This window comes from Oreochromis niloticus, linkage group LG14 (assembly GCF_001858045.2).
Source record: "Oreochromis niloticus isolate F11D_XX linkage group LG14, O_niloticus_UMD_NMBU, whole genome shotgun sequence".
Taxonomy (NCBI): domain Eukaryota; kingdom Metazoa; phylum Chordata; class Actinopteri; order Cichliformes; family Cichlidae; genus Oreochromis; species Oreochromis niloticus.
Window position 1 is genome coordinate 19,089,960 of NC_031979.2, and position 27,418 is coordinate 19,117,377.

The 27,418-nt window shown below is 40.7% G+C and overlaps 1 protein-coding gene across 2 annotated transcripts; it reads left to right on the forward strand.

Annotated features, from left to right (window-relative positions):
• The first annotated feature begins 177 nt into the window (after positions 1-177).
• On the forward strand, positions 178-27,322 carry vps53 (VPS53 subunit of GARP complex). Of its 2 annotated transcripts, none has more exons than XM_005474682.4 (22): positions 178-347; positions 743-823; positions 2,502-2,551; positions 2,646-2,712; positions 8,400-8,486; positions 8,965-9,080; positions 9,455-9,574; positions 11,977-12,055; positions 12,159-12,302; positions 12,415-12,557; positions 13,081-13,222; positions 14,030-14,128; positions 14,258-14,352; positions 15,382-15,624; positions 18,559-18,706; positions 18,973-19,055; positions 19,155-19,233; positions 20,209-20,357; positions 20,453-20,522; positions 21,612-21,749; positions 26,408-26,512; positions 26,668-27,322. In XM_005474682.4, exons 1-22 carry the CDS (start codon positions 261-263, stop codon positions 26,836-26,838), a joined length of 2,496 nt encoding a protein of 831 aa, XP_005474739.1. In that variant the 5' UTR covers positions 178-260; the 3' UTR covers positions 26,839-27,322. The 2 variants fall into 2 exon arrangements, with proteins under 2 accessions (XP_005474739.1, XP_025753951.1); XM_025898166.1 differs by having other exon boundaries at positions 14,033-14,128; positions 26,668-26,838.
• Positions 27,323-27,418: the final 96 nt, after the last annotated feature.

Consider the following 27,418-nt stretch of genomic DNA (forward strand, 5'->3'; position numbering starts at 1 on the left):
ATTATTATTATTATTATTATTATTATCCTGCAATTGCAGAATGGCAAAGATCAGTTTTATGGGAGTACAGAAGGTGAAATATGCGCCCAAAGAGAGCGAATGGCTCGGGTGTGATTGAAATCTATCGCTCGTCGTCCTTCATTTGTAAATTCCGATGGTCCTGGAATGCAGCATTTCCTCTTCCGTCACCGGTATCCCAGAAGCCTCCTGACCAGGAAGTGATATCCCGAAGAAGTCTTTGCTTTGGATTTGTTTTGACAATGATGGAGGAAGAAGAATTTGAATTTGCTGAAGATCTAGAGGCTATTTTGCATCTAACCCCAGAGGTGCAGCTAGCCATTGAACAGGTAACCGTTTGACTTCGTTACTGAAGCATTTCTCTGTAACCTGTTGTTGTTAATCTTTGCTAATATGTTGACAGCTTTCAGCAGGTAGGCTAACCATCCTACGGGCTTACAGTGGGGTAATAAGCTGGACTAAGAATGCTAGCTATTAAAGACCAAGCTGACCGTAATATTAACAGTGTTTGGCTTGCAATAGGCATGTCAAGTAATTAAACTATGGTCGCTTTAACGTTACGACGTTAGCCTGACCTTTTATCTGATTTTGGTGTTAATGTTAGGATATCATATATGAATATGAATAATTAGCATCACATCACAACTCATTTAACAAAGTATCTGTCGGTGAGCCCGTGTGAAATGAGTTTCCGACCAAACGTTGTTTGTTTTTTGTGTGCAAGGTATTCCCCAGCCAAGACCCGCTGGATAGAGCCGACTTCAATGCTGTGGAATACATCAACACACTTTTCCCCACCGAGCAGGTACACTGAAGTGCCACACAACTGATTGCAGCCAGGTTTTCACCTACACATATATACAGATTATCCAGACACAGACTGACACAATTAAAGTGATAATCTTTAAGTTATGAGTCATGTTCTCATTTGCCACAGTGGGAAACGTCCCGGTGTTACTTATAATGTAGAATGAACAATAAATGATCCCATTCTACTCTGGAGCTTTAAACTAGCGGGCAGAGTAACAGGACCCATTTGGAAGTAGGTTCCTGCATTTAGGCTTTACATATTCAAGCCAATCACACAGCCGGGAATGTTTGTCGTAGTATTGCGAGTATAGTCATCTGGAACCTATCCCAGCTACCATAGGGCGAGAGGCAGGACATGTGACACCTGACGCAGGGCTAACACAGAGAGACAGGAAACCATTCACACTCACATTCGCACCTATGGGCAAATTAGATTCAACAATTTTCTATGCAATTTCAAGTCCATCATTGTACAAAAAGAAAGAAAAAATTAACACATTCAAGACAGCTGCCAGGCTTCCCAGAACCGGACGTTTGAGCAAATTCACCCCTACCGTGCAATGCTTACAGAAAAAGAAAGTCCAGACATCAACTTGACTGAAATGCTGTGGCAAGACTTTAATAGAGCTGAGGATAAAAAAATGCTTGCAAACCTCAATGAACTGAAACAAGGTTGTAAAGAAGAGTGGGCTCAAAGTCTTCCACAACAATCTAAGAAAACACTTGGTTTTACAAGCTACTGAATAGGGTGTACTGAAATTGTGACACTGTCCTTCTTCATTTTGGTTTAATTTTTTTTTACTAAACAGTGAACACAATGGTGTAACATGCCATGTGTTGTTGTCCATCTCAGGTTGTATTTAGACCTGGTGAGGACTCTTTTTTTTTTTTTCTTTTTTTTTTATCATGTCCAATATATCCGTCCTGCCGATGTATTGGTCTATACTAAGGGTTCCAAAGTGACAACCTAATGCAACTGAAGTGTGTCAGTGTCCTGCTGAAATTGCTAAATGTGATTAAATGTAAGAAGAAGGTCATGAGAGAAGAACTGTACAGTTATGATTGTGAGTAATCATGGCTCCGATGATTGCTTGAAACCTGACAGTGAGACATAGAGGGCATACGAAAAAGAAAAGATTCAAATTTATTGTTGCTTTTCCTGCAGCTGTGGTTGAAATATGGGCTGATAGATTTGGCAAATTATCCCTTTTTTTCATATTAATTTGTTTTGTTCCTCTTGCACCAGTGAAATCTAAACCATCTATATCATACATGTGTATACTCTAGTTCCATAAGGGGTCACTGTAACCCTATAGTTTGTGTTAAGACTGCAGAGGTGAGCATAGTTGTGGAGGCATTTTCATGTTATTGTGTTATATGTATAATAGTTAGGTTAGGAGTTACACTAGCCCTGCGTAGATCTACTGAACTGACTATATCTTCTGAGACAAAGCTATCTGCTTGTTTTTTTCACAAATCTGTGAAAAGCAGCTGCGTATGGGTTAATGCTCAGTGTTGTTTTGTGTTAAATGTAACACGTGAAATGATACATAGTTAGGAAAATGGAGGAACTTAGAAAAACAGTAGTCAATGTCCAACTGCACAGATTTTCACATGTGTTGGGAAAATTCACTCTATATTTCCCTGATTTCGTGTCTTTGTATTTCCATCAGTCCTTGGCTAATATCGACGATGTGGTAAACAAAATTCGATTGAAGATCCGGTGAGTTAGTGTTAAGATTTCAGTCAATTTTTTCTGCTTGTTTGTATCTTGCCCTCAGTGTGAATAAATTGCTCTTTTGTGTCACATTTGGCAGGCGTCTGGATGACAACATCAGGACAGTTGTGAGAGGCCAAACCAATGTAGGCCAAGATGGCAGACAGGTAAGCTGACCTGCTTAAATAATTCTTTGTTTTGGAAATGTTGATGTAATTGTCCCCCGAGGCAAATTGATATGTATAGTAGGTGTGTATTATTATGCACCGCTGTTTCTCACAAATCGATGCTAAAACACACACTGAAGAACTTGTAATCCCTACTGGGGGAGACGAAGGAAAGTAATTATGCTCATACATAACATGTTCGTTCATTAGTTGTGGTGTTCAGGCTTGCATCCTTCTCCTGAAGTTAAAAGGGTGCCAGTGGCTGTAACAAACCCAGAAGACGCTGCCCCTTCCCCTCTCCTTCTCTTTCGTCTCTCCGTATTGCTTCCATGGAAAAGGACAATATGACTCAGATCCATTCCCGCAGCTCGCACTGCCCCTTCTTTACGGAAAACATGTCTGTGAAATAGATTTCCCTATGTAAATACTTTGATTTCTTTAAAACCCAGGGTTTGGATTCTTTGCCTTTTCTTTAGAGATCATGGCTGGAAAAAAAAAACAATAAAAACAAAACAAAACAAAAGAACGGCGCCTCCTGATTTAATCCAGGTCCTTGCAAAGTCAAAGAGTTGTTAAAGTGAATGTGACACCTGGTGGGTGAGCCCTGCGTGTTCTGACCAGTTCATGCGATTAGGTGTGCATTGTCGTCAGGTAGTCTGGCCCGGTGGCCGCGTCTTTCCCAGTTAGCTACTGTTTGGTAGCGGAAACACTTTAAATCCCCTCCAGACCAATAACATTAAACAGTCTCACACAATAATTTTACTTTGTTTTTCCAACCCCACAGAGCCATTCCAACTTTTCCAGGGGGAAAATCCTTTCTGCAGATGGAAAGATGGAGGGGTGTGCATTTCAAGAGGGCAACTGAAACATGCAGACAGCAATAGAGTAAAAACGACAAGATCAGCAATTTTCTTATTTCTGCTATTGACCAAACTTGTTCACTGAGTTCGGTGCATTCCTCCAGTTGAAACCCAAGATAGTAATATTTACAATGAAGGATGGGGTGAGCACATTAGGAAGAGAGAGAAAGTTGAGGCAGTCTGGGTATGACTTCAACTGGGTTTTTTTGAAGTTTCTGTAGAGTTAGACTGTCACTGTGCTGACTGAGTATGGATATGTGACTGCCTTAGTGGTCAGAGTCTGGTGACTACAAGAGCTGATGTTTCGCACATGCAGTGCTTATCTTTCAATATATTTTAAGAGTTGTCACTATTTTTAAGACTTTGTTATAGTGTAAGGGTTTAAACCAAAGCACGGCGCTGGTGGCTTCACCAACTGTTTAAATGTTGGCTTTGTTTTTATATACCAGGTGTGAGCCCACAGAAACCATCTTATTGTGCACTTTTAGACCTCTTTAGTGCAGCTGCTGTTTATGAATCTGTCCCTAGAAAGTCAGTTTGGTCCCCTAGCACCTGTCTCTGTAATATGTGCTGGATGTCATCCAGTGAGTCAAAGCCATGTCCTCCAACTTTCATTTTACTGAAGCTGATTGGAAGGTAGGGGGAGATACAGATGGGTGAATAAATTGGGTGATAATTGAAGATTGTGTTTTTAGGATTTTAAGAGCTTCAGGAAAATTCACAGTGCACAACCCTGTAAATGTTTTCACACTCATCACTCGAGTGTGATGTGACATCTAACTAACTTTAGGCTTAACCTTTAAACTGAAAATGTGTGTTTAGTCTCTGGATTGTAGCCAAAGACTGTGCTCTCATAAGCAGCGATGATCCTCGACGCAGTATTTGAGTCATTCGAAACGCAACTTAATGTTCTCTCTCTGCACATGTTTGAGGACCAGGTTGAAATTACAGAGCGCACTGTGCGAGTGGTTGTAGCACAAATGTCCAGGAGAGATCTGTAGATAGCAGCTGTGGCACGAATGGTCCAGAAGTGCATGAGATCAAACACATTTCAATCAGATCAGGTTTTTGATTTTAATGAGTGGGTTTCCAAAAATGTAGTAAATGATTATTTTTAATCATCGTGAACCGTTTAGCTTTTTTTAGCAAGATATCTGCAGGTGCTCAAAGACCCATTTTCTGCAACCACCAGTGTCATCTGTGCTCCGACGGCTATTTGTCACGTTTAAAGACTAACTGATCATTAGAAAACTTTTTCTCTAATTAGTTTAGTCTCCAAATGCCCAGAAAAAGGGCTAATCTGAAACTTGTCAGGGTTTGCTCAGTGTAAAAAATGAAATTTATTCCTTGCAGGAAACTGCAAAAAGTGAACCTTTCATACATGTGCACCGCTCCTTCCAAAACAGTGCAAACTGGCTCTAACGAGAATAGAGAGAGAGTTAGTAAGAGGACAAGAGCATCAGAGTTTCTGGTTTGACACCTCGCAGATCCTCAGCTGGCAACCTTGTGAAATTTGACCCATAAGATCAAGAATCTGCATCTTTGTAAAGAAAATGAAACAATAGTTTTACTTTACTTGCCTTTATTTTTTTTAAACAATAACGACGGATGTTGCACAAGACACTCAATTAGCCAAATGCATTTCTTTTTTTATCAGCACAAACTCGGTTGTATTAGGATGATTGCTCCCATTAGCTAAAGAAATGACAGCAGTGCTCATATGTAGTTTACATGCATGACTTAGTATTACAGATGCTATTATTTAACATGCTAATGATAAAGTTTAATTTTGATGTTTTTGCTAATCTGGCTATATTTTAAATTTACCAGCTTTTGTTTACCAGCCTGCAAGTTTCCCACCACAAACAGCTGTCTTTGCATCCTCTCGCCTGCTCGTTGTCATGGCAATGAGGGGTTTTTTGCGCGCACACCTGCTCCACAGTCATCTGATTATAACGCCATAGCACTAATGAAGAGGTTATTTTGTATTTTTCTGTAATGAAAATTAAGGACGTTAAATCATTTTGTTTTGCATGGGTTCGAATTGAAGATCAAATATTTGTTATCTTTTTTGCCTACCATTCACAGTCCTGTTAACTGGTTGCTGTTTAGGCTTATGGCAAATTGGCACCAGCCACCATCCAAATAATTGTTAAATGACAAAGAAAAAGTGTCTGGTAGAGGTAAAGACTCAAATAATGATTTGCTGTGGAGTGGCTGGTGCACTGAAACAATAATCTCTCGGTGGCGGCTGTCGTTGTTGAATCTTTGGATGTTGTGCGTGCTTAATTGATGATTGTATAAACCCCATAAAGGATGGAGGAAGGCTTTCCTTGGGTTGCTTAGACCGCGTCATGCTTTCCTGGCAGCAGTTATGCACAATAAGTGCAAATTTTAACTTGTTTATATTAGTAATCAAAGGAAAACTCTTGTTTTTAGAAATTCTGGTGTCTTTTTTATTTGGATCACCGTAGTAAGTCTCTGTGCATGGTGTTATACGCATATTATATTTATGTCACTTTTGAGTTATCTTCCTATTGAGTTGCCTTAGATTGTTATTTAATGTTCATTCTAAATTGGCTCTTTTATTGTAGTTTCCATGCTTTCATCTTTAGACTTCTGCAGTCCTGAAACTATCTCACTGTGTGTGTTTTACAGTTTTGTGCAGATGAAGTTCTGAAGAAAAACAGTAGAAGCAGCATAGTAGCTGGCCACTCTTAAATACACAAGAGTGCGTTTGAAAAATGCTGCCTTTGATATTATTTTCTGTTACATTTGGCTATAGCAAACCTTTTTTAACATGAGTGGCGATTTCCTGAGCTTTTCTCCTCTGTCTAAATTGTCTCGCTGAAATGTACACGAAAGCTGCTCAGGCAGCGTTTCAGCTGTTGATCAGATTTATTGTGTTTGGCGCAGAACTGAAAAGTAACATTAAATATGCCCTTTACTTTTAAACGCTACTCCGAGTCTGCCAGAGGGAGAGGTAGAATGCATCCCAACTGCGTTCAAACAATGAAACGAAGCTCTCCGCTTCTTGTCTGCTCTCCATAATGCAGTCTCTGTGCGCTATGGAACATGTGCAGCTTATTGCATGTTAGGGACACACTGGTTTGGATGTGCGTGTTTTTGTGAGTGCAGATAACATCTCTGGCATGGAGGCGCCTGCTGGGCAGTGGTCTCTCTCAGCTTTCCTCAAGGCTAAATACAGGAAATGAGCGCTAGGAAGCGAGCCAGATTGACTCAGCTGAGTCTGCATGAGCGACAAATTTCAGCTTGGGAAGTTTAAGCCTCTTGTAGCGCACTTGGTTTGTTTAAGATGTGCTCCAGGGATCCTCTTTAAAGATTCAGTGGCACTTCTTTCTCCCAAACATCAGATCAAAGAGGGATCACTTAACCTCTAATTTTTTCCAATTAATTACTTCGCTTGCATAAAAAGCAAAGGAAAGGATACATGAGAGGCTGGATGGATAGCTAGATGCCGTTTTAATATAAGAACTTTCATGTTAAAACACCCTCTGTAGGATTAAAGGCCAAATCAGTGTTTCGTGACTACTTGAACTGGTCATAGTGTGTCATCTTTACTTTGCTGAATGCCTCTCTAGGAGGCTGTCAGTAATCACAGCTCTTTGACACCAAACAGGAAGGAAAATTAATCCCCTGCTGTCAGTGCGAGCTGTATTTATATGTCTATGCGGTGGTTATTGGTGGTACAGCCACAGTTTTGTGTGCGTTTGTTAACTTGATGTCCACTTGTTTCTCAGAGGTGCTTTTAAAAGTGGTAAATTCCTTGCACAGCTGGTGCCGGCTGTTAGCATTCCTTGTGTGCAAAAGAGTCCGAGGACAGTCGAAGCTGCCTCTGCAGAGCCGCCACAGCATCGGGCCAAATGAAGCCTGTTACCTTGGCATCAGATGTCAGAGCAAAATCTGGACCATCAAAGAACAGCTGCCATGTCAGATGATGGGGGAATATTAGAATGGCACCTCAGCTATCTGACAATTTTCACTGTCTAATATTATCTAATCTGCCCTGGCTTAATAGGCAGTTAAATCTGCTAATGATGTCTTTAGCCTTTTTAGTGACAGCCTTTATGCAGTGCTTAGCCTTATGGCATATGTGTCAACTTAGGATCTATCAATGTCAGATATTTAGTTAGCGTGTCAGTTAAACACACAATTAGTATGTTTGACATTGCTCCATTCCAGAGCTGGGAATAGGCATTAGCGGGATCGTTTTTCACCTGGACCAAAGCCAGTGTTGAGACCAGATTAATTAATTTCAAAACAAATTCCATGAAAGTTTGACCCACAACTGCAAATGACAGACAAATATTCCAGCCAACACCTGCTTCTAACAACAAAACATCATTAGAAGTGAAGCTTACTTTTGGATTTTGGATTTATTAGAAAGTTGATGTTTTTATTTGAAGTGACAGATTTTAATTAAAAGTTTGCTAAAAGAATAAATCATAATTTACCATCTGCTCCTAACAGACTTTCCATCTTCTCTGCTAATGAATTTGAGTTGTTTGTATGTTGCTTTTGTGTGTGTGTGTGTGTGTGTGTGTGTGTGTGTGGTGGGGGGCGATCTGTGTGTTGTTCGCTCTTAGCATGATGGTGGAGACAACATTGTACTTCATGAAGAAGCACCAAACATTTTTTGGCTTTCCCCCCCTCTTGTTATATATTCTGCTCTAATGGTTGACCAGGCAGCAAGCTCTCTCCACTTGGTCAAACCTTGGCATGCAAATAGTGTGTGAGATTAATTGTTTTAGTGGTTCTTACGCAGTAGAAGTCTTCTTATCATGTTGCTCTGTTTATATTGTGCAGGCTTTGGAGGAGGCCCAGATAGCCATCCAGCAGCTCTTTGGAAAAATCAAAGACATCAAGGACAAAGCTGAGAAGTCTGAACAAATGGTACACACAACAACACACACATGTATACAAACACACAAAGGTAGCTTTCTGAAGCTCACTGGGGATTTGACCCTAGCAGATGGGAGCTACCGTTTGTATCCTCCTTGTTACAAGAGAGACAGTGGGGCAAGTTATTTAAAGTCCAGGTAATGTGCCGTCCATGTGTCTTTGTGTTACAAGAGTCCAGGGAAGGCCAGCAGGATGAGTGTTTACAAAGAAGATGGGATGGGATTGGGAGGGGGAGGAGTGGCAAGCTGACTCTCCCTTAGGAGGCAAAAATAGTTTCTCAAAGCAGTGGGTGTGCCGTTTATCCTGCTCTGTCTTTTTGGCATATTGCATTACAAGGCGCACTCATCTTTTTTGTGCTTCTTCCTTTCCCTTTTGTGTGCATTGACCTCCTCCTTCATTCCATGTCGTTTTCCCCGCCCTTTCTCCTTGTGGGTTATTTGCCTGTCCTGTCTGACTTGTTCCCGCACAGGTCAAGGAGATAACGAGGGACATAAAGCAGTTGGACCATGCCAAGCGCCACCTCACTACTTCCATCACCACCCTGAACCACCTGCACATGCTGGCGGGGGGTGTCGACTCTTTAGAGTAGGTACACTTAAATCTAGGAACAGAAATACTCAGAAAGTTCCCCGTCATGATAACGAGTGATTTATAAGTGTATGATCTGCACCCATGGTACAGCTGGGTTTACTACAGTGTTATAAGTGGTGCAGAAAAACATGTTTTAAGCTTCTGCAGCATGTGAAACTGAAACAAGAACATTTCATCTTCATTTAATATAGACAGAAGCAATAACTGCACGATATACAGCGAGTATCATGCTGCTAGAATTATGCTGGACCAATTTGGATGCACTTTTTATGGAGAAATTTGGCCCAACTACTTTACACCTGCAGTTACAGAGTACAGGTTGTGATAGTTTTTAAAAATGTTATACTTACACACATTTTATGTTCCAGAGCCATGACCAGAAAGAGGCAGTATGGTGAGGTGGCCAACTTGCTGCAGGGAGTGGTCAACGTGCTTGAACATTTCCACAAGTATATGGGCATACCCCAGATCAGACAGCTATCAGAGAGGTAACTTATACAAATGAACACACACACACTAGTTCACTTTATAAGATATATGTGTTCAGCTGCTCATTAATGCATATACCTGTAGCTATAATACTTGCTTTGCTTCCTGTCCTTTTAAGTCACACTTTATCTAAAATGAAACAAAGGTCTGTGTATTTATCTTATTTGTCGTGGCTCCTACCACATGCATTTATAAGGAAAAAAACACTATTTTTTTTGTATGTGTTAATGTGTTTTATAATTGACCAAATTATGATTAACCTTATACTGTACACTCACTGGTCGCTTTTGAGGAATAGCTTTTCAACTGCTTGTCAACACAAATATCTAATCAGCCAACTGCATTGCAGCAGCTCTTAAGCACATTCAGTGTTTGAGTTCAAGCTCATATGTGCAATCTGTTGAGAAGCATAACTCAAGATCTCATTTTTAGTAGCCACGGGGTGATTTCTCCTTACAGCTGAAAAACAGTTGAAAAGTGGTTACACTAGTAGATGAAGTATGTTGCTTATTGCATCCTGTTTATGCAGATATTGCACACATACAGGGAAACGTGGGAAGGAAACTCACTGAATAGGGTTGCATTATGCCAGAATTTCTTCCATTGTGAGAGAGAAGGGACACACTATTTCTGAGGCTGTTTTTATCTCCATGTACTCCTTTTGCGTATGTGTGTGGAAAAAGCATTTTTTTCAAACCACGTTCTTGAGATTAATCGTTCTTGTGGTGTCACTCATCAGTCTCGTACCTCTAATGCAATTCTTCATTTGAGGATGTTTGTTCAGTCTTGAGTAAGTCATGCCAATATCTGAAGGTTGCCTCACACAGAGATTTACACACGCACACAAAGACAAAGACGTGCAGGCACAGTTCTTAGCTGTGCTGTTGTTGTTTCACAAAGCTCTTCCCAAATTTCCATTTTTACTAATATTTTCCAAGAACACCAGAATCGGTGTGGGACATATTAAGCTGTTTAATATTCAGGTTCAAAGCAACAGCTGATCCCTAAAAACAAAAAAACATAATAAGATGACCTTCTGTTCTGTTTTGATTGAGGTGTGGTAGACAGTGTTCATACCAAATAACAGCTGCGTGGAAGAAGTGACTCTGCTGGAGAGAAGGATGAGAGGAAAGACATGGGGAAGAGGGAAGATATGAAGGCAGGGCTGACAGCTGGATGCTGGACAGTCAATAGAAAGTATCAAGACCTCTCCTAGAGAAACACGGCCTACACAGACTGTAGCCGCTGGGGAATACACATTTGCAACCGCAGAGCCACAGATGGCAGATGTAGACAAGAGAATGCTGCACAGATAAAACATGAACAAGAATGGGTATATGAGAAGGGATTAGGGATCCCATGCGAAGTACAAAGGTGGCATGAGTGACAAAAAACACTGGAATTTGAATGTGGAGATAATTTCAGACAAATGTGAAGGTTTCTTCAGGCAGTGCGGTTTAACGAAGTTAAATGAAAAAACATGTACACTGCTTCAAATCTAAAAAAAACCAAAACAGATATTTCGGTTCAATTTTTTTTTTTTCTTTCATAAAATCCTGTTCGAAAAATGTCAACTTACCCGGCTAATATGCACGTTATAGCTATGTGACAGGCTCTCTTTGACATTCCTCTATTTAATTCACTGAGAAATTAACCTTTTTTGTTCAGACAGTACTTTGAACCGTGACTAAATGGAGCCAGTGTAGCTGTCACCTTTGAGCAAGTTTAACTTTGATTATTTTTTAATAAGCCTTTCTCACTTTATCGCTTAATGCTTTTTTTTTCTCCTCGTTTTTTTTTTTTTTTCTTCCCCCGTCTGAGTCATACTGCTCAACTGTGGTAAGATAGATGCCACAGAAATCACTGTGAGCTGTGGAGTCCCTTTATAATTAGAGTCTTATGTTCTGCAGCCAATCAGGACAGCCGTAGATGTTCAGACAACAACATCCAAATGCGATATTTATTTGAAATGACTGTCGTGCCATTGGATGCTGTACTTAACCTGGCTTGGATGTCTGCAGGCGGATACAAACATCTTCAAGGAACAGCCAAACTGCCCTTTTTATTTATTATTTAATATTTTTTGAAAGTATTTTACCCTGTTGAGTTTTTTATTTTTTTTTTTTTTGTAGCAGTTCAAAAACACAGTTGGTCATTATGTGAAAGGCTGACGGCTGTAAAAAGTTTTTCCCTTTGACTTTTGGACAAGAACTTAAATAAGGGATCTGCTAACTGGCTGTTAGTCATGAAAGGTCTCAGTCACAGTAGCTAGTGAACCGAAATATGTCTGCCTCTGTACTCTGTTCAGTATTTTTAGAGGCTAACATTAAAATGCTGTAATTTCAGCAAAATGGACTGAGATAACAGTTAATTGTTCAATGACCATTTTTGACCTCTCTAGAGTAAAGGCGGCACAGAGTGAGCTGGGGACTCAGATCTTGGCAGATTTTGAAGAAGCCTTCCCCTCACAGGGCTCGAAGGTAAATATCTCCATCCAAACTCTCCATTTTCATGTGCCTACTTTCCTTATCTACCTCTATTTTAGAATAAACACATTTTTCATGTCCCAAACTATTATTATAGAGACCAGGTGGGCCCAGTAACGTGCTGAGGGATGCCTGTCTGGTGGCAAATGTACTCGACCCACGCATCAAACAAGAGATCATCAAGAAGTTTATTAGGCAGCACCTCTCCGAGTATCTGGTCCTCTTCCAGGAAAATCAAGATGTAAGAACTGGGGAGGAAAAAATGGGTTTTTATTTACTGTATGGTTCCATAATAGAGAGGGGAAACCAGGTCAGATCTCATTCTAAAAGAAATAACTGTCCCTGTTTAACAGGTTGCTTGGCTCGACAAGATCGATCGGCGCTATGCTTGGATCAAGCGCCAACTGTTGGACTATGAAGAAAAATATGGACGCATGTTTCCTGAAGAGTGGTGCATGACGGAGCGTATCGCTGTGGAGTTCTGCCACATCACCAGGTATAGATGTACAGTAAAACCTGGGATTTAAAACCCATCTGGAGGCATGTGTTGACACAAAAATTAGGTTATGAGTTACACTGTGCATAACTGGTCTAATCTATGCTGATTAGCGAACACTGTGTGTCTGTCCAGCCGAGAAGAATTTGAATTAAATTATCCAGGCAGAAATCGAGAAATTGCTTGTTAGGACTTTTCGGCTTTATGAAAAGAACCCCGCTGTTATGGTGTGCCAGGCCTGACTCCGGGATCCGATACAACTTTCTGCGCAGTTGACGTAGGTGGCCTACATGAGCAGTGACCTAGTGGGAAACACTTCTCAGTCTCTTTTTTCCCCCCTACACTACATGAGAAGACGTAGAAGTAAGCGGGCACCATGTGTTGCTACTGGGAATGAAAAACATCTGGCCAAAATTGCAGCAGTGTCAAACATTTTGGGATGTCAAATTATAGAAATTAGAGGTAACGCGCTCAAATTGACACTATGTCCGTGTTTTGTGTGTGTTTTCGGTTTCTCCCAAAGGGCTGAGCTAGCCAAAGTGATGCGAACACGGGCTAAGGAGATTGAGGTGAAACTGCTTCTGTTTGCCATTCAGAGGACCACAAACTTTGAGGGCTTGCTGGCCAAACGCTTCACGGGATGCACTTTGACGGACATACCTGGAGTAAGAAAAGCACACAGACAAACAATACCCACCTAAAAATACACGTTTTAAAGCTAAAAATATCCACATACAAATAAAGTTTAGATGTAGGAAATTTGATCATAATTGCAACCTTAAAAGCACTCTTCAGTCACACCTTTCTTGTTATATGAAAAGCCGTCTAAATACTCTCACAGGGGAAACTGATGCAAAACATGTGCTCTCCAGTTGGGAACTTAACACTCGTTGAAATACTTCCAGTTGGCTTTGTTGTAGTTTAAGCCAACTGGAAGGCTACAGATTAATCCCAGTCAGTCAAAACATATCTTCAATTTTTATTCTCCTTCTTGTTTATATACATGAAACTGTTGATTTGTAGCTAATTTTGCTCACACGCACACTGAGTGCTTTTTGGTGCGTCACAGCCTAAAGAAACCTTTTAATCCGGGTCATTCTGCCATGTGGAGGCGGAAGTGATACACACAGAAATGGATGGATTATGAGGGGCGTGATTAGTTTTGCCATGGCCAAGTAGGCCAGGCTTGTTCAGGACTGATAATGTTTAGGCTAGACAGAGTCCCTCTTGTCTTCAGTTCAATTAACACCCGTGCTGGTTTGGTTATTCAATCTGGGATTTGGTTGAGTGGAATTTAATTATTGGAGGTGCAAATTTATGAAAGCCTGGTCTGTGCTGACAAAAAAGGTGATAAATCCTGGATTTAATATTAAAGAGCTTTGTTATATTTAATATAATAATATGTAATAGATATGCCACAAATTCTTCAGTGAAAATCAAGCTATTACATGCTCTATTATTCTATTCTACAGCAGAAGAGGCCAGACAGCCCACTAGACTCAACTAACCCCTTTCTGGAGGATGAGGCAGGAGAGGAGGCGGGCACAGAAAAGGATGAAGATCTGACTAAGGTAAGTTAACCTGGATTGACCTTATCGACATTCTTCAAAGTAAATGCGCTCTCTTGCTTCCTTTTGATGAATAACTTTCTTGAGGCTAAATTAAAATGTCTTGTCACCTTTATTCTCTGATTCTTTTAGCCAAAGAAGCCCAAAGCTCCAGACAACCCTTTCCATGGCATTGTCTCCAAATGCTTTGAACCTCATCTATACGTCTACATAGAATCCCAAGACAAGTGAGCAACACACACTTATAGAAGCAGGAAAGCTCAAATTGGATCAGGGTACACAAACCCAGAATTGGGAGCAGGTTGTGCGTAAAGCTGGCACATGCATGCTTTTTCCATTGCCCACTCATCAATCAGACCCCCCTTCCCCTCCTTCCTATTCTACTTCACTCCCTTTTCTGTCTTTCCATCCGTTGTTCCTCTATCCACTGTGGCATAAATGTTTCCCATTAGCTCCACAACCACAGACAGTGAGCGAAAGAGAGAGGGAGGTTGAATAAGTGCTGCCGCAGCAGATCTGCCTATTTTCTTTCCCACCTCTTTATGTTTTTTTTTTTTCTTTTTTGGTAGCCTTTCTTCAGGCCCCCTTTATGTAATATATGTTTCAGTTTTGTTTCTCTTGATCCATATTTTATTTATTTATAACCCTCTTTCTCCAAGTCTGATTTTCTTTCTCTTTATTCCTCCTGCCTGTTTTCTTATTTTTTCACCTCCCCTTTCACTTTTTTACCACCACCCTTACGTTTTCAGTCAGTCACTCCCCTCCCCCAGTGTTGGTGATGGCTTCTGTAACAGTTCTGGAACTGTGGTGCTTGCATGCAGCCCCTGGTTCTTGGCTCTTTGGAGCGTTAAATAGTGTTTGTCTGTCCAAGGGGATGGGATTGACCTATTCTGCAGCTACAGCCTCATTTTAGTTCTGTCCAAAGGCCTTACAGGCAACGGCCAGATCAGCTTGTCCCCAGTGGGACATAGCAGAAGAGAACAGTGGCCTGCTTGTTTTGTCCTTGGCTTTAGTTCCTTGATTCAGCAGGAGTGGGCCACACCAACTGGCTGTGGACCTGTTGACTGCAGCACTGATTATTTTGATGCTTAAACTATTTTCTCCTATTTATCCGTCTGACTCGGTCTGCTTGTTAGTTCATCCATGAATCGATATATGGGGAAAAAACACAATCCTGTTAGTAATCAATTGATTTAATTAATTTCACAAGACCCCAATTCATGCATGGGTGCTTGCTTTCTTTTCTATTTCTGCAGGAATCTGGGTGAGCTGATTGACCGGTTTGTGGCTGATTTCCGGGCACAAGGCCCTCCCAAGGCTGGCACGGAGGAGGGTGGAGCAGTACTGCCCAGCTGTGCTGACCTCTTTGTCTATTACAAAAAGTGTATGGTGCAGTGCTCCCAACTAAGCACTGGAGAACCGATGATAGCCCTCACAACCATCTTCCAGAAATTCCTCAGAGAGTATGCCTGGAAGATCCTCTCTGGCAACCTGCCTAAGTAAGACTGTTTCAGGTTTTCTAAATTAAAAAAGATATGTCTAAAATGTAATTGGTAAAAGTTATATTATCAACATGACACTCAAGGTGGTTCTCTGCAACACTTCACACATAAGTGAAAAAAGAACTAGCATGACATTGTTAAAGATGCTGAATCCACACAAAAACAAAAATCAGACTTTGTTGAAAATTACTCATATATTTCAGTTTCCATCAATGACACATATCTATTTGGGATTACCATTTCCTAAACAAGAGTGTCACACCCATATACTGTTGCTGGGACCATTTAGCAGTTCAGTCTGAAACTAACATCCTCAGTCCTCGCTCTGTTTGATGAATGAGAATAGCGTGTTGTAAGCAATCTGGAGTTGGTTAAGCTGTGGCAAAACCCAAAATGCTACCAGCAAAAACATCTCTGCCTCACTGGCCACTTAAGAACTCATCACTAGCTTTGGTGTGTACACACACACACAAAAGAGTATGCTTTGCACTGTAATTACACACTTGAGCGTGGCGACTAATGCATACCATGTTCTGACTTGTATACATACACTGTCATAGATGCACTCAGACTCTTTGCGAGTGTGTATACTTAAAGACACCCGGCCGGTGTGGTGTGCTGTGAGTTGGTTTTGGAAGAGGCCCTAGAAAGGAGGTTGAGCTGTGTTGTGGTTTTAAGCACATATTTTGTTTTGACATTTATTAATGACTGGGTCGTCTGTGAAGTCTCACTGGCCCAGTGGTCCACATTTGAGTCTCAGTTACAAATAATAATGGCTTTTTTACCTGTGTTTTATTTTATTTTTTTAAGGAGTTCTCCTTAAAGCTCAGTAGAAAAGAGGATCCACATCAGCTAGATTTATGAAGAAGAATAAAAAAAACATCCCGAGGTCAATATTGCATAAGTTAATGGCATAGAGTAATCCATTGTCTCAAATTGTAAACAATGTGAAGTCCCACCACAAACATTTCAATTACAATACAATACAAGCACAAACAATATGCCACAGTCTTCGTTTTCATTTACCGTTTTTTTGGGGGGGGGTTTTTGTACATTCATAGTTTTTTGTCAAATGGTGTGTTTGTGTGTGCTTTAATAAAGTACATTTTAGTCCATGACCAGGACTTATTACAAAACTGCAAGGCAGAAGGTACCTGCTCTGTGCCCCCTTATAAGTGACATCATCAGCTCTTACCTTGGAAAGATCTATCCAGCCATGAGCTCTATGTACCCTTCCACACCTCAGCACTTTAGCAGTCTTATTCCTTCTTTCTCACACCGTCTTTCTCTCACTCATATTTGACCTTCTTGGCCTAACTGGTACAGCACTCTCAGGGCTGTATAAGTGCCTTCTCAACTGAACACATTTTGTCATCACAGGAGCCTCCTGCTCTATCTGCCCCAATTAACCACGGTGTGCCTCAAGGCTCTGTGCTAGGAACCTTTCTCTTTACCATCTACATCTACGCTATGCTGTTGGCTTCCATTCTTATGCTGACGACACAGAACTTTATCTTGATAGCAAACCCTCCACCGAGCTCCCCCCACAATCACTCATCAACCGTCTGGGTGTCATTCTAGACTCCACAATTTCATACTTCTACTGAGGATCAACATTAATAAAACAGAGCTATTGGTCCTCAAGGCCCTACTCCGGAAGATAGGAGTTGTACTCCTTATTATTGACAGTTGCACCATCTAACAGTTCCCTGAAATTTGCAACCTGGGTGTCATTCTAGACTCAACAGTTTCATTCCATGCTCATAACAGATCTGTCACCAGAACATTTTTTTCCACCTAATGAACATCTCTCAACTTTAGCCATCACTCACTATGTAGTAGAAACCCTCATCCATGCCTTTGGATATCTGACAAAGCCCTGGACAGACTCCAGTATGTCCAGAATACAACTGCCAGGCTTCTAACACGCACCAAGCTCTGACAACATATCGCCCCCCACCCCCATAAATCTCCTCTGGCTCCCGGTCACGTCACGCATCATTTACACGATCCTTCTTCTCACTTATAAATCCCTTAATGTCCTGCCCCCTCAGTACCTGTTGGATCTGCTTCACCCACACACATAGTCTCAAGTCCTGCGATACTCAGCCATGGATCTGATTTCTGTTCCTTGCACAAACCTCCATATATATGGGGATACAGTCTTCATCCACCCAGTGTTTCTTCCATCTGAGCTCTGCAGTGTCCTGTCAGTAGACTATTATTATTATTATTATTGTTATTATCATTATTATGATTATTATTTTAGCCAGTCAAAGAAAAAATATAAATTAACAGAAATATCCACTGAGGATAAGTGGAAAACTGTTTTGTTGTCTGACAAATCAAAATGTAAAAAAAAAAAATCTTTCTTCTTGTCACAAACCAACATCCATTATAGTGTTCAGTGCTTTAGTGTATGTAACATGACAGCACATTAATCCTGACCAAGCTATTTAGGCGTTTTGTAGCAACATACTCGCTGATTTCAGGAAGATGAGCCTCACCATGTTCTGCATTTATTTCAACAGAGTCCAGGTGCTAAATTGACCTGCCTGCAGGCCTGACCTTTCACCCACTGAAAACCTTTGATAAATTACACACATAAAAAAATAAAATACCACAACACTGAAATTTTGTACCAAGGAAGAATGGGAAAATGTTATTTGTCACCTCAGTTCCCAAGTGCTGATAGAGTGTTGTTAAAAGAAGAGGTGATGTGATATCATAATAAATATAATGTCAATTGATATACATTTTACAGAGCACATTTTTTTTCTTAATAGGGTTGTAAAGTATGTTACAAAGCCTTAAAGATTTTTTTTCTCCTCTTGTATTTTGCTCGTACTAACCATGACCCCTCTGTCTCTTTCTGTTTTATCTCTTTCTACCGCTGATTTTCTCCCTCTCATTTTGTCAATCTCTGTCCAGATCCAGCACTAACAGCGGGGGTCTTACCATCAGCAGCCTGTTGAAAGAAAAAGAAGTCTCTGAAGCAGCAAAGTTCACTGTAGACGAGCTCTGCCTGATCTGTAGCATCCTGAGCACTGCGGAGTACTGTCTGGCTACAACACAGCAGGCATGTACACATATGGTGCATCATGTAACTTAGATCTTCATCAGCAAAAAAAATACCTTTGGGAGCGTGCATAGTGTCTATCATAGTGACAGTTAACAGAATGACACGTTTGATCAGGAAAACACTCATGATTAAAGCCTTAAAGGTTTCATCCATTCTGTCCTTTCACCCAGACAATTTAAAAAAGACATTTGATGTTCTCTTAGTAAAGACCTTTTTTTTTTTGTCTGTTTATTCGCACATTCATGTTTTTGTCTGTGTTCCAGTTGGAAGAGAAGCTGAAGGAGAAGGTAGATAAAGTCTTGGTAGAGAGAATCAATTTGACGGGGGAGATGGACACCTTCAGCACGTACGTGACGACTGCAAACCAGCTTTTATTTCTTTTAAGAACAAGCCTAGCTGTTGTTATGTGAAGAGTGTGACGATTTCCCTTTTTATGTGTTCACAGTGTGATCTCAAATAGTATCCAACTGCTTGTTCAGGATCTTGATGCTGCTTGTGATCCCGCACTAACTGCTATGAGCAAGGTTGAGCACAATCATGCACTCACACATTCAGCTCATATTGTAAATACGCTACGTTGCCAAAAGTATTCACTCACCCACTCAGATCTTTGAATTCAGTTGTTCCAATCAGTTTCATGGCCACAGCTTATAAAATCAAGTACCTAGGCATGCAGACAGCTTCTACAAGTATTTGTGAAAGAACGGGTCGCTCTCAGGAGCTCAGTGAGTTTCAGCAGGCGATCGTGATAAGATGTCACCTGTGCAGTAAGTCCAGTTGTGAATTTTCCTCACTACTAAATATTTCAGAGTCAATTGTTAGTGGTGTTATAACAAAGTGGAAGTGACTGGGAAAGTGGTGGGCCACATAAAATCACAGAGCAGGGTCAGCAGATGCTGAGGCAGATAATGCACAGAGGTTACCGACTTTCTGCAGGGTGTTTTTCAGAAGTTGGGCTTGGCCCTCAGTTCCGGTGAAAGGAACCCTTCATGCTTTTGGACAATATCATGCTTCCAACTTTGTGAGAACAGTTTGGGGATGACCCCTTCTTCTTCCAACGTAACTACACACCAGTGTAAAAAGCTAGGTCCATAATGGCCTTTATCCCTTTTGGGATAAATTAAAGCAGAGCCAGGCCTTTTTGTCCAACATCAGTGTGTGGCTCAAAAATTCCCATAAACACACTCCTAAACCTTGTGGAATAGCTTCCCTGAAGAGCTGACATCATATTAAACCCTATGGATTAGGAATGGGATGTCACTGAAGATCATATGTTTGTGAAGACAGACGAGCGAATACTTTTGGCAGTATAGTGTATTTTTAGAAATCCCAATAAATTGTTGTTTTGGGAATGTCTGTTTGTCAAAAATCTTCATTAAGAAAACCAGTAAAGTTATCTTTATTTCAGTGCATTTAAAGGATTTATCGTATTAACCAGATGGTAAATATTATTTCTCCATTATTATTTGTAACTGAGACTCAAATTTCTCCGCCTCTAGATGCCGTGGCAGAGTGTGGAGCATGTTGGTGACCAGAGTCCTTATGTGACATCCATTATAATGCACATTAAACAAAATGTGCCAATTATCAGAGACAATCTCGCCTCCACACGCAAATATTTCACACAATTCTGCATCAAGTTCACTAAGTACAGTGCATAAACACACATTTACACTTCTTTCTTTAAGCCCTGTGTGAAAGCTCCTGTTTGTTGATATATTTCTCATTTCTTTCTATCCTTAGTTCTTTCATTCCCAAATTCATCAACCACTTGTTTAGATGTAAGCCTATCAGCATGGTGGGAGCTGAACAAGTAAGTTTCATTTATTGCAATCTGTATTAAGATACATTACTGTTGTGATGCATATACAATGAGGGCCTTGCAATGTTTTTATAGCTTTGCCTCTTTACACCACCACAAGGGATTTAAAACCAAACAATTAAAATGACTTTAAAGGGTTTAACAAAAGTATTACATTAACTATGTAGGACTTAGTCATTTTTATGTGTCATCCTCCCCAGTCAGAGGATAAAAAAATAATTGGAGAGGCCTGTTCCTTTGTTATTTCATTACAAAGCATATACAAGATCTGGAGTTAAGTGGGGTTTTTTCTTTTCTGAAACTCAATGTGAGGTCCAAAAAGTTGATGATGCAGGTGAAGGCGGTCACCATTAGGCTGGAAAAACAAAATCGACTTATCAGAAACTTAAGAGTGGCCAAATCAGCAGTCTGGTACATTCATTCAAGTATTATGTAAATGTACTGGCCAGGACAATGACTATCAACGGCATGGAAGGCCACTGAGAACGACTAAAATGGCTTATCACAACACTTTTCCTTGGTTAATAAAACCTTCTTGACAACATCCTTATTTTCTTGACCTGGAAAACTCTTGAGAAAATGATACACCTATCATCTCAAGACAACTGTCAAAGAGGTAGACATATCATTAACAAGGACTACAATCAAGAGACTCCTGTATGAACATAAATATAAAGGGTTGCAAATGAATGATTATACTCAGGATTAGAGTTTGCCAGAAAACCTCTATTGACCTGATATCAGACTGATAGGAAAATAAAGTGATGGAGAAGGAGAAAAATAGCTCTGATCTAAATCAAATCACATCATCTATCAAACATGGTGGAGGCACAGTTATGAGCTGGGCATGTTGGATTTTGATTTCTAAAACAGTTAATGCATAACCATTTTAAAGCCCTTAAATTAAAGCTGAAAGTCTACACTTCAGTCACATCATGATTTAATTTAAAATCCACTGTTGTGGTGAACAGAAACCCCCCCACTATAATTGTCTAAAAAGTTATGGCTCTGATTGGATACATTTACTTGTGATTGATCGTATAAGGCTGAGTTTAAGTCTTGTGCAAACTATCCCACCAGCTTCTCCTCGACACTCACTCCTTGAAGACGGTCCTGTTGGATCTGCCCTCCATAGGCTCCCAGGTGCTCCGCAAGGCACCTGCCAGCTACACCAAGATAGTGGTTAAAGGCATGACTCGTGCAGAGATGATACTTAAGGTAAGGAGTGGGAGGGGTGGCATTAATGTGAGCTTGACTTCAGTGCAGCTGTTTGATTCAGGCACGTATTTCCTGGCAGCTTTCAAGTGAATGTTTGTGCAAGTATGAAAACAATCCCAGTTAACCGTCCTTAAATGTATGCTGGAAAACCACTTAACCTTGCTTCTTAGCCCGCTAGTGATTATCTAAACAGTTTAGCCTTCTTGCATAAACCAAGAATGTGCTTGAATCTTAAACCGATGGATTTAAATGAGAGCTTTAAATACCATATAGTTAAACTTAAACACAGTATCATTGATACTCAATTTTTATGGGTCACTTAAGATTTTATTATATTTAACTTAGGTGACTAAATTCCTGCCGGCCTTTTTTTTTTTTTTTTTTTAAACAACCGAAGCTTCATTTTCTGACCTTTAAAGGCTTCGCCTGTTAGATAGAGCCTTTTTATGTAGGTGCAGTGTAAAGGGTTTTTTCTTTATCCTTTATTTGCCGTTTTACAGATTTGATGTCGAAACTTGACAGATCAAGTTAAACACGAGCTTTTGTGCTGACACTAACATTTAACCGAGAACAATCTGGCATGACCTGCAGCTAACTGCTTTTCCACCGATCTCAACAATAGACTGAACAAACATTTCTCCTGCGAGTGTTTGTGGTTGGACGGGCGAGCCAGCTTTTAAATGTTTGTCTTGAGTCACTTGAGCAGATTATCTACTTGGAGTTTATTTTGGGCAGAACAGTCCTTTAATTGTCTCTTTAACCCCACTTACACTAACACTTTATGAGCATGTTTCCACAAAATAAAGCGTCTCACAGGAGGTAATGAAAGAATAGGAACGAATCTAATGCACTGCTGTTTTAATGAATGCTAAACAGGCCAACGTAATACTCACGCTCATACTCTTAACTCAGTATGTGGTTGACTTTGAGCCAGTGGAAAGGTATGAGTGAGTAAATAAATAAATGCTTATAACCTTGTGTCTACTCGCGAAAAAATACACACCCACACGTGCAGAATGGCATGCTGTATGCAGGACGTTGTTTTCAGCTGTGGAGTCACTGGAATCAGCCCTTATGAGGCTCCTGAGGACACTGGTATGCGGATGCCATAGATTAATCTCGCCCTGATTAACTGTCCCACGAGGGTAGAAAACACCCGCCTGTCCCTGATTTTCCTCTTGGGCTCTCAGGAGGCCGTCTTTCCTCTGAATGATGGACAGTCTTGATGTGTGATTAAGTGTGACCTGCTCTGATCGTGCTATGTTGGCCAAGCTTTCCCAGTAAGGGAGTGGATTTCTGTGAGACTGTATAAGAAATAGTCTAGATTGATGACGCTTTTACACCCTAGCTTAGATTCTGGCCCTCAGGCGCACTAACTTTGTTTTGTCTTAGACATTTGCTGTCTTTGCAAACCCTTCTAACCATTTCATATTCGATCGTCTGTTCAGCCCATTGTCTGCAAGTATACGCTCTGTTCCACGGGGCCTCTGTAGAACCTGTCTTTGTCTGCCTGATAAATGCCCTGAATGTGCGTACGTACATTTCCACTCATCTGCCACACATTAAGAAGGCTTTCACATTATAGAATTATGTTAATTCATTCACATCAACCCACAACTGTCTGCTTCTTTTTATTTTTTTTCCTGAATTTGACTGCCAGTGGGCCCCTTTAGCTGGAATGTGATCTGCATGGCTTGTGGAAAGCTCTCACAGACATAGCTGCTAACTTTGATTGATTTATATGCATTACCGTGACAACTGGAGACAGAATAATCATTCCGAAGGCTAGAAATCTGATACAGCAGACATGTCAAAAAAACCAAAAACTTGATACCAAACAAACTGCTGAGGAAAATTCACGGTAAATACATTAAAAAAGGGTATTTTTAATAGACTGAATGATAATATAGACTATATGTAAAGAAGATGTATTACTGTAACTATTTTTAGACGGTAAAGAGAAGCTTTTTGTACTATCCAACATTGACTTTGTGTAACATCAAGGTTCCTTGTAGGTAATTGCTTCCACCTTGAGCTTAGAGTGAAGCCTCTGAAAGACAATCCCAATGAAAGGAGGTCAATACGAGAATTCCTCTGCCTAACCTCAACGATAGTTTTAAATTACACTCTGTGATGCTGTGGTTTGAAATTAAAATCCGTCTTCCTGAGAAACTGCAATTCAGTGGGAGAATTAAAGGAGCAATTTAAGTATTTAAAGCTCTGAGATTAAAGCAGATTCCTTGTACGTGTCAATTAATTAAGTGCAGTCTAAGTTCTTTGAACCGAAACAGCTTTGTTTTGCAAGTTTTCATTTATACCCTGGAGAACTTGAAGTCCATGGGGGTACATTAAGAGTTTAAAATAGCTAGTATTTAAATCAGCTGATCTTAGAATTATAAGAATAACAACATTTATGAACCAAATGAAGATCAAAACCATGGTGTTTTGTTGCAAGTAGATGTTACTGTGACTTAAAGCAGCAGACATTGATTATGCTTGCCTCCTGAGTAGCATAACAAGCTGCATGTGCGATGTAGAGTTATGGTTACTAGATTATCAAACACTTCACAGACAGCACAAGTGGAACAACATAATGATTTACTTGGAGTTCTTCTTCTGACATGGTGATGTGATTCATACACATCCAGCACTCGCTCTGCTTTTTTGCTCAATTTTGTCTCAGACTCTGGCTCTTTAGCTTATAAAGGTAGGGACAGGTAGTCCACATTGAGTGAGCCACCACCAAAATATTAAGTTTTGTGTCATGAAGCAAAACAATCACCTGAAAACTGCTAGAATGCTCCATAAAACAGAGGATAACTGCAGAGTCTTTAATAATTTGTTTGAACCTTTTAAAATTACCAGTATTTCAGTTAGAACTGTAATCAAATTTAAGATAAGGCTTTTTTTTTGTTTACCTCTTTATTGTCACTGCACACTCATAATTTGTACAATAGTATAACAAAATTGCGGTACTGTCCCACAATGGCGCTAAAAGAAGGCCAAGAAGTAATCACAATAAATAAATAACGTCTATACAAAATAAATGATATACAATATGTGCCAAAAATAAATGAAACCTACTGAGGAATCATTCCATCTGCTCCCTGGTATGCTTGAATTTGGTAACTTAGAGAACCTCAGTTATCAAGAGCAACCTTCATGAGATGTTTATTGTAGCCGCTTTTTAGGTCACCAGCCTGCCTATCTCAGAATAATCATCTGTTTTTCAACAGGTCCAAAAACAAAACCGTTCTAAACAACAATGGTCCCTCCACCATGCTTTACAGATAGGACGATTTTTTTTGTGTGCATGTGCCTGAGTTATTATGTAGTGCCTTTCGTGATCACATTTGCAACCTGTTAACGACAAAGTCATAGCATATGTTCACATTATTTTTTTACTCATCAACCCATTTTGTGATTCTCTGTGTGTGGATGGGCGTATGGCCGAAATGGGTGTGTCATTTTTCCTTATGTTTTTTTCCTTTAATTTGTCACCTGTCTTTATTTGGGCTGTCTGTTTTGTGAGCCAGTACTTAGTTATGTTCAAAGTGCATAGGAATTTTTTGGTCCGTCTGAGACGGCCTCTCCTGGCCGGTACGAAGCCTCTGAGACGTGGCTGTTTTCCACACCCAGCCCAGCCTGCCATGGCTCCGTCTCTCTTTCCCACTTTTGAAGTTCTTTTCTTTTCTGGAGAGTATTTGAAAGGTAGCTCCCATCCCTACCCTTTTCACTGTGATAAATTTTCCCCCCTGCTTACTCTGTTTCTCTCTCCCTTTTAATGCCCATTTTCCTTCTAAACTGCATCTCCATCTTTCTTTGTTTCTTTTTTCTCTTTCTGTTTTTTTTTTTACAAGGGTCCCTACAGGCCTTGCTCTTGGCCTGGCTCCAGGACAGTTGCTTAGTAAATCACTCAGTCAGTAGAGCTTGTAAGAAAGCAGAGAATTCCACACGATCCTGAGCCTTTGATGCTTGCTCTTCACTCGCTCCCTCTTTTGCTTCTGATTCCTCCACTCGCTCACTCCCTCCGCAGCTCGTCTTCTCATTTATTTTACCTCGAGTGAAGACGGAACCAAAGCTTGAAAGACTCTAGACTCGGTTAAGTGGCGGATAGGAGAAACATTTTGTGAGCTGGTCCCTTCTGTGGACGCGTATGCATGAGATGGGAATTGGGGTGGTCTGTCAGCCATGTGTTGGTCTTCCTTCTTCGTAGCAGCTTCAAGAAATGCTAACCGATCTGCGTTTTCCATCCAGTCTCTGTTGTAGGGGGAAAAAAACAAAAAAGCAACCAAGAGGATTAAATCCAGAAAATTTGTGCCCCATTAAACTTCAGTAAAGATGATTTTCACCCAGACTCATTATACCTCCAAAATAATTACGGGTGATCCACTGGTGCTTGAGGTAATTGGTGTGAAGAAGGAGAAGTGCCTAAATATAGAACTATAATCTAAACTTTGTTTGCAGCTTGAACTGCATGGCTCCATCAGCTGGAGCCCCTCCTTTTCCTCCCATTTGGCCCATAGCTGCCCCCATGTGGGATCATTTAAAGATCTCTCGGGTCATCGTGTGATGGCTCACAGGAAGGCGATTGGTGCTGGTGGTTGTGGTGGGAGGGGAAGGCGACATCAACAATCCTAAACTCTACTTTTCCGCAGGTGGTGATGGCCCCACATGAACCTCCGGTGGTGTTTGTTGATAACTACATTAAGCTCCTGGCTGATGGCAATCCTGAGACCTTCCAGAAGATTCTGGAATTGAAGGTCAGTTAGCTAGTCTCTGCCACTGTGGATTTTCTCATCTAGCTTTCAACGATATCTCCCATAAGGCTGTGCTGCATAGGTTCATTTACCTGTCACTGTTATCCTGCGTCCTTTTTTTTTTTTGTGTGTGTCTTATTTTTATTTTGTGTGCATAGGGCCTGAAGCGCAGCGAGCAGAGCAGCATGCTGGAGCTCTTCAGGCAAAGGTTACCCACTCCGCCCTCGGGGGCAGACGGCGGGCCCTCTCTGTCCTTCAGTACCCCCACCCCTGAGCAGGAATCCTCACGTATCCGCAAACTAGAGAAGCTCATTAAGAAGAGGCTGTGAAATCGCATCTTGAAAAGCGTAGGCTGGCATGGCCTTCAACTTTGTTGCGGTTATTCATCGCAAAGACTCCATCATCGTGCCGCGTTCGGTCGTCGTGGAGAAGGAGGAAAAAGTTGACTGAGTTTTCTGACTGATGCCTACCCAAACTGAGGGTGGATTATGAGGAAACTTCCTTAACTGTTTGATGTTGTTACACATGTAATGTACTTCTGTGGTTTTATTACACTAAAGCCTGAGTTTTGTAACATTACTTCATTGTTGCACAGTTTTGTGTTTTTTTGCAGAATGCTGAGTTGTTGACTAAACTCTAATCAGAGAGCTTCTGGCTGCTTCTCTCAACATATCTATTCCAGGAGGCCTGATCTTAATTAAAGCTGAAAATAATATACTTCAAGAATAACCGTGGGGTTTTTTTTTGCTCATGTTTTAATTCAGTGTGGGGTTGAAATCTGTGTGCCATTCATTAAAAGGGGACGTGATCATAGGTGTTCTGATCGCTTTTGCTGTGTTTGTACCGTGACCCGAACAGAACTCGTAGCTTCTTTAAGCAAACGGGATCTTTGGATTCCCTTCAGTTTTT

Excerpts from the sequence above, each read along its gene's own strand:
- vps53 (XM_005474682.4), top strand. The coding sequence starts at position 261 with ATGATGGAGGAAGAAGAATTTGAATTTGCTGAAGATCTAGAGGCTATT. Across the intron at positions 8,487-8,964 it reads CTGAGAAGTCTGAACAAATG|GTCAAGGAGATAACGAGGGA; the intron begins GTACACACAACA and ends GTTCCCGCACAG. Across the intron at positions 9,081-9,454 it reads GGGGGTGTCGACTCTTTAGA|AGCCATGACCAGAAAGAGGC; the intron begins GTAGGTACACTT and ends TTTATGTTCCAG.